The sequence below is a fragment of the Piliocolobus tephrosceles genome, chromosome 6 (genome assembly GCF_002776525.5).
Source record: "Piliocolobus tephrosceles isolate RC106 chromosome 6, ASM277652v3, whole genome shotgun sequence".
Lineage (NCBI taxonomy): Eukaryota > Metazoa > Chordata > Mammalia > Primates > Cercopithecidae > Piliocolobus > Piliocolobus tephrosceles.
The window spans coordinates 113,390,910-113,398,512 of NC_045439.1; the positions used below are offsets into that span (position 1 = coordinate 113,390,910).

General features: G+C 53.4%; 1 protein-coding gene across 5 annotated transcripts in view; it reads right to left on the minus strand.

Moving 5' to 3' along the window:
* The window catches only part of NPAS3 (neuronal PAS domain protein 3), an 865,020-nt gene extending 858,891 nt beyond the window's left edge, over positions 1 to 6,129 (minus strand). For 4 of the 5 annotated variants that reach the window (XM_023227274.3, XM_023227273.3, XM_023227272.3 and 1 more), the window contains exon 1: positions 1,685 to 2,157. In XM_023227274.3, coding sequence (XP_023083042.1) covers positions 1,685 to 1,734 — 50 coding nt within the window. In that variant the 5' untranslated portion in view covers positions 1,735 to 2,157. Of the gene's footprint in view, positions 1 to 1,684; positions 2,158 to 6,058 lie in introns of those variants that run through there. The other variant, XM_023227271.2, reaches the window with a different exon arrangement.
* Positions 6,130 to 7,603: the final 1,474 nt, after the last annotated feature.

The following is a 7,603-nucleotide window of genomic DNA, read 5'->3' on the forward strand; positions in this document are numbered from 1 at the left end:
ATCAGATTTTCTACAGTTTGGGAGCAATAGTTAATGCTATACACATTTGACATCTTTAAAAACTGGATTTTGTATGATTTACTCTCTGATATATGATGTTTACAGAATCATCTCGAGTTTAGAATTAGTCAATTATGTATCTACTTAACAAAAGTATTCCTTAATCCTGACAATTCTGCCTTCCCTATTGTATGAAAGAAATAAGCAACAGTACAATATAAGCTTTTTAAATGAATGGATGCCTGAATATCTCCTTATCGTCTTCTGATGTAAGCTATAGGTTAAATATTATGTTGCATCAAAAATAAAATTATGTTATAATAATTAAATCTTGCAACTAAGCACACTCCTTGTCTTCAAGTTCACTTAAGCCTGTGAGGAAAATCAACGCGCCCGCTGCGGGTGGGGGTGCATATATCTGACTGTATTTGTTTTTCTCATGAATCAATGGGTAACATTTCATGCTTCCTACTGCGCCTTTCCTCTTCGGAGACAGAAAGAGATATCCACTTTGCTCAAACCAATATGCTATATACAATTAATGTCATTAACGCTGCCAATTAATAGTAAATAGGATTCCAAAGAAAGTAGGCTGGGTGGACAGCAGGAGGGAAAACCACGTTGGTGGTGATGGGGAGGGGGTGCTGAGTTACTCTGAAAATCTATCAATGCTACTCACGTAGGGCAGTTACGGGTATTTTGAACACAAACTCCCTTTTCCTGTGGCTGTACTAGTTTAACTAACTTCAAACAGACATGCTCCACTGAGCCCCTTGCCTGGATATGCAATTCTCACCAGGAACTTTTTAAAACACAGAACCCCAAACAGTAACTAACGGGGCATATATGCTCCAACTGCTGACACATTTTGGATCTCGCTGTTTGTTTGCTTATTTGGATTTAAGGGTTTTCTTCTTTATTTTTCTTTTTCCTTTGGGAGGGGTATGGAGAGGAGGGAAAGATGAGAGCGGAGGGCAGAGCGGGAGACCCACAAGTTGCCGAGCGGAGGGCGCAGCCCGGGAGGCGGGAGGCGGGGAGGCGGCGGCCGCGCTCCTCTGGGCTCGGCCCGGCCTAGCTACTCGCGCGGAGACGGAGCCGGAGCCGGAGCCGGAGCCGGCCCCTCCGCGACAGATTCCGGGCCTGGCGCAAGCTCCGCGCTCCCCGCCCCCGGCCTCCTCCTCCTGCTCCTCGCCTCCTCCCCCTGCTCGCCGCCTTCCCTCCCCCTCCCCAGCCTTATTCCCTTCCTCGAGAGCAGCTGCCAGGGGACCTGCGGCGGCCCCGGGGATCCCCGGCCCCCCACCCTCGCTGCTGCTCCCGTCACACGGCAGCGCCTTCACATCTCTGTTTGTTTCTCTTTTTCTGTTTCTCTTTTCTGTTTCTTTCTTCTTTTTTTTCTTTTTATTCTTTTTTTTTTTTTTGTCAGCGAGTCACTCTATTCGCCGAGCCGAGGAGGTGCGACTGCTCAGAGAGCCCGGCCGCCGCCAGAGCCGCTCGCTGCCGCAGCCGCCGCGGGGACAATGCGCGGGGCCCCGGGCGAGCGCTGCGCCCAGACGAGGTCCCCGCGGGCTCGCGGCCCAGGAGGCGGGCGGGCAGCGGAGCTGGGCCCTCGGCGGCGGAGGCGGCGGCGGCGGCGGCGGCGGGAGCAGCGGCCCGGCGGCAGGTTCAATAAACAGAAAAGTGTTACCGTTCTCGCCTGGAAGGATCCTGCTGAAAGCTGGGCTTGGTGGGCGCCATCTTCCTGCTATTTTTTTTCCTCTCTTACTTTTTGCCTTTCTCCCCCCTCCCGGGTGGGGGGCGTGGGCGGGCGGGGGTGTGCGTGTGCGTGGGGTGGCGGGAGAGTGCGGCCGTGCGCGGCGCTCTGGGCTGCCCGGCGGGCGGCGGCCGGGGCTGGGGCCGTGGCCGTGGCGGCGGCGGCGGCGGCCGTGCTGCTGAGGCGGGGAGGCTACGGAAAAGTAGTGGGGCCAGAGCCTCGCCGGCGGCCGGTCGTCCCCTCGCGCCGCCGGTGCTCCCAGCCGTGGGTCGCCGCCTCCTCCGCCGCCTGCGCCTTCTCCTCCCGCTGCTCGCCGGGCGCCGCCGCCGTCCATGCGCCGCAGAGCGCCCGCGGCCCGGGCCGCCCCGGCTCCCGAGGCATGCCCGGCGCGGAGACAGGCGACCGGCGGCGGCGGCGGCGGAGGAGGAGGAGGGGGAGGCGGCGGCGGCGGCGGCGGCGGGGGGAGGCGGCCGCGCGGTCCCGCGGGCTGCCCGGCCCAGGGCCCCGCCGCCTCCAGGTTCTCACCCCCGCGCCACCACTCGCACCCCCCTCGTCACCCCTTTCTACCACCCGGAGCCACCCGGTGGCAGGTGGGGCGCACACCCTCCCGGCGGGGGGCGCGGGGTCTAGGCCGGGAGGAGCAGGGAAGGGGAGGACACGCAGGGGGTTCCAGCTTGACCGCTGTGAAAGTATTTCTGGGCATTTTCCAGCTGCTTTGCTCCAGAGCGCTCTCTCGCACGCAGACACACACACCCCCCCTTCTCTTCTCTTCCTCTCTTCCTCTCTCTCGCTCTCAATCTCTCTCTCTCTCTCTCTCTCTCGCTCTCGTTGGGGGACTGGAAGGCTCGGCTGCCGGCGCAACAACGCCACTCAGTTGCAGTTTCAAACACTTCCCTTCTCTGGAGTATTGCAGCCAGGAAGAAAGAAAGAAACAGCAAAAGGAACTGGGAGGCCATGGGAGCGAGCTGGGGCAGGACACAGTCCCGGGAGCTCCTTGGGGCTGCGCAAATCAATGCGGGTGGGGGGTGCGCTGGCCCAAGCAAGCGGGCCCAAGATCCCCGTGGGCGGCGCAGCAACAGCACAAGCACCTTGTGGCTCCGGGGCTCTCAGCAGCATTCCCAAAGCCGGAGCATCTGCATCAGTCACGGACGTACAGGAGTGCAGACCCCAGGGTTCACAGGTGAATCCCCGCGCGTTTAAACTCACATACGGAAGCCCCTCCCGACTCGGGTCCTGGGACCTGGGACCGGACTGCGCCCTCTGGGATCTAGCCCAGCCACACCCCGGTTTGACAGCTCAGCAAGGCCTAGAGAAAGGCTGGCTACTCAGTCCAGGGCCCGCGCTAGAATCCTGTTACCTGGGTAGACCCTGGTCAGTGCGTTTTCTCCACTAAACCAATCAGAAGCGTGTGGACAGCTTTTTATGCAGAGACTTGGGTCAGTCATGTGTCAACCAGGCAAGTAGAAAGGACTCCCAAAGCATTTCCACTTTGAATGCATGAAAGCGCCTGATGGAAAACATTAGTCCTGTGTGAGGTTCTGCATTTGACTTTAAACTTACGAAGAAAAATAAAGACCTGAAAAGGGGTCCTCCATTCGGTCTCTACGACTCCAGTAAAGTAGGGCTGGGAGTTGGAAACTTCCAACGAACACATAAATGTTTTTCGTGGTAGAGGTGTTTAATCTGCATGATGGTGTTTTAAGTTCTCTTTGGAGTACACTCTACAGGTAGGAGAGAATGAGAAATGAACTGGAGTGGAGCATGTTATGGACAAGATATACATGGGCTGGCAGAGAAGGGAAAAAGTTGCCAGTTCAAAGTGTTGGCTCCAGGACACCCAGTCTAGGGGGTTTCTGCCCCAAGATGACAAATGAGAGAAGCTTGTAGTCTCCCAACAGGCCACTCTTTGCTTGAAATACCCCCACTCCTGTCACTCCCGCGGCGGACTCCTCAAAAGTACTTAAAAATAATTTTTTGGTAAAATGATATGTCACCATTCACTTAACAAACAAATCCAGATGGAAACAAATCCAAACGGAAACTAAGTCTGTCCCTCAGAACCCCACAATCCTGTTGAGGTGCCAGAGGACAGGGGACTCCTGACTCAGACCCTACCTCCAACACCTACCAATGACCTTGCCCTACACGGCTCACTCTCTGCCCCCCCCCCCCCCATTTTAACTAAAAGACAGTAACAGGTGTCATCATGTCTTAGTAACAAAATCAAAGAAGTCTACATTTTTCACAGCTATCATCTTCTCTTCTGTCAATATAACATAAAAATCGAAGGAGGGAATAATACACCCCAAAAGCTAAAGTTTAGAGATGCTAGGAAAAAAAAAAAAAAAAAAAAAAGCCTTAGTCTTTAGAACTGCAGTGGAATTCAGAGACTTCATAAGGGACCCAAATTCAGAGTTGAAAGTGGAAAGCACCAATGCAGCTCTCAGTGTTGAGGTGGCAGACTGTAGGGGACTGTCCCTGGTGCTCCTGCCTTGAGGGAAAATTGTCTCTGAGGTGATCTTTATGGTAAAGGATAACAGCAACACTCAGAGCAAACCTGGTGGCAGAAAATTCCTAAACTCCCACCCCTTTATGCTCAATTTATATGGTACAGGTTAGCTCAAGTTCCCGGAGGTCCCTGAAATCTTCCAAAGACCATCTGACACTTCTGACCCTTGACTCCCTACTTCACAGACCATACTACTGTGACCATTGCCTGCACTTCCTAGTTAAAGTGACCGCCAGATTCTATTGTCATTTAAATGTTGTATAAGTGACCAAAAAAAAAAAAAAAAAAAAACATACCTGAACCATGAAAAGGAAAAATCTCATTGTTTTCTAGTCTTTTATGTTTGAAAGAGACCCAGATCTTTTGTATTAAAGGTTCCTGTAATCACTGAAGTAAAACAAGACTAAAATAATTTAAATCAAAAATCTCTTTGACAAGGAATAACCCCTTTTTGAGTTATTTTCCAAACTCTTAAAAAAAAAAGAAAGAAAGAAAGAAACTTCAGCCAGTACACAGAGCATATAATGAAGTCTTCTACAGAATATTTGGAATACTGGGCATCAACTTGGAAAACACTCAATGTGTTATGCAAAATCTGCTCTGGTCACTGGGCCATTGGTTGGAAGGCACAAAATATGGCAGTGATAGATTATCTTAACCTTTTCAGTTTAAATACTGATGGTTCAAATCAAAGATTCTCAAATCAATGAAGTTTGAAATACAAGGTAAAAATAGGAACTGTTATTTGAATTATGCATTGTGTATATTTTAAGTTAAATGCCATTGGCAAATCTCTCAGATGTTTAATCGTGTGCAATCTGGGAAACACAAATATTTAATCTCACACTTTCATGTGCTCTTTTTTCTTCCATCTTTTATAAAACCAAGCCCCACAAATGGGGAGTTTACCTTTCATAGTACATTGTTAGTTTTTCTCAGCGCATTTTCGTGGATTACATTTTCAGTAAAATCTTGGAACATCAAAAGTTGTCCTCAGGAAAAACTTCAGGGTTCTAAAGCTGTTGGTGGTGGTAAATTGCTTTCCCTTTCTTTCCTAATTGAATCAAATTACTATTTCAATGTCAAATACATAATTTTTAAGAAAATCTATAAATACTTTTAAGAGAAATACAAACAATACTTTAAAACTTCCTTCTCACCATCTACCCTGACTTTGTAAAATTTGCTTCCTAACTTGTATTCCTGAATCTTAGGCATTTGCATTATAATGCGTTTAAGATGAATACTTAACAGCGCCGAGGAGACTCGGATTTCATGCTGTATTTCCCTGTAGTAACAGGTGACATGATAACACTGTTATGTAGAATTCCAAGTCTACAGCTACACGTGAAAATCGTTCCTATTCTGTTTGGAAACAAATGATCAATCAGCCTCCAGTGATCAATTGCCCCCCTAGCTGTCTGTCTGCGCGGGTCCGCATCCGGCTGGGGCATTGAGAAAATTCCACTGGAAAGGGATGAGGATCCTAAACTTTGCAAAAGCACCTTGTGCGGCGTCTCAGACTTCGCTGCAACTCCTCGGCTACTCGGGGCTGAGGCTCTGGATTTGGGGGCCAGGCAAAGGGCAAAGGATGATTTCACTTCGCCAGCGCACTGGAGTGCTTTTCAATCCACCAAAGTGAAGTGTGTTTTTCTTCCTCATCTGTAGAACGAGGGGCAGGCAAAGTGAGCCCTGGCAATGTGCATGTGTGTTGTAAGACACAAAACAGGAGGCAAAGTGAGTCCCACCCAAGCACCCCGGGGCGGGGGCACTATCCCAGTCCAGGCGGGACTACTCACCGCTGCTGGTAGGAGGTGATGCCCTGGACGTTCTGCGGGGTGCCGTTGGCCGCGGCGCCGGCCCTCCCCATGCCCGCGCCGGCCGGCACCCCCGCGGCCGCCCCGCCGGCCGCCGCGGCCGTCACCTGCACGCTGAAATCCGGAAAGATTCGGATCATCGCCGCGGCTTCGGCCCCCGGGCGCGGCGGCTCTGGGCACGGGCTGGCGGGGGTTCGGGCTCGGGCGGCGGCAGCAGCAGCAGCGCGAGCAGCGGCAGCGGCAGCAGCGGAGCCAGGCACCAGCCTGCAATCCCATTAGTGAGCCGCGGCCACTGTGCGCGGCGGAGAGACGCTTTGATGTGCGCGCAGCGGGCTGGGGTGGGGGGGGGGGTGCCGCGAGCGCGAGGAGGAGGTGCGGGGGGCGTGCGAGGGACTTGCAAACAGCAAAACGTGTCAGGGTGGGGCCTTTTTTCCCTTTTGGGGGGCGGCGGTGCTCCCCCCTCTTTCCAGGATGTTGCTTTCACTGGCTGCTCCGGCTGCGCCGCGCGAGCCCAGCTGAGGGAAGAAGGGGAGGGGGTGGCGGAGGAAGGATGCACCGGGAGGCTTGGCGAGGACTTGGCCCGTGCAAGGGAATGACCGGCAGTGGAGGGTGCGTTTCTTTCCCGACCCCCTCTACACACACACCCACACACACACACGCCGCGCACTTCCGACCCAAAGTGCAAGACTCAGGCGCGCTCTCTCTCCCCTCCTTTCTCTAGAGAAATAACCACCATCCAGGCAAGCTCGCGCCTCCCGCGGCTTCCAGCAACCTGGAAGCCAGCCCGCGTGTGCAGGAATGGGGGCGTAGAGCCTCCCTTCCTGTCCGGAACCCCACTCTGCCCGTCTCATGCACATCAGGCAGCGCGAGGGCTGCCAAGCGCAAGTTGGGCTCCTCAAGAACTTGATACTTATCGAGGAGGGATGGTGTGCAAAGACGGAGAGAAAAAAAGAAGCCGCTTTTGTGCGATGGAGAGTTTGTTCTCCTTGTAAGAATGGGCTCTTCCCGCTGCTGGTGGGCGGACGGGTGGGTCCTGGACAAACTTGTGAGGTGAGGACTGTAGGTCCGGCTACAGGGATCCGGTTGTGCCCCGATGACCCACCTCTATACGCCCCTTTCGACCGATGAAACGAATAAATTAGCAGCCACCACTGAGACGAACTCTGCAAATTCCAACCACCAGGGAAACAAAAAGAGAAAACACGTGCATTTATTTCCTCGCGTCTCTCAGTTACTTCTCCACACTATTACATCAATGTTTCTTTAAGGGGTGAGGAGGCATGCCTGCGGTTTGGGCGAGCCTTTTTAAGTGACGACTTGCATTCCTTTTCACTCGGCTAGTGGGTGGGGGCGGTAGGAGTTGATCGTTTCCCCCACCCCCTGCCCAGGACCCCCGTTGTCCCACTTCCTCCTCTTTCTTCCGGCTCAGGAGCCGGGAGTGGAGTTGCGGGCGGTGGGCGCAGTCTCCTTGGGGATGAAGGGCTCCAGCTCCCCTCATCTTGCGCGCGCCACCGTCGCCCCCTTTGC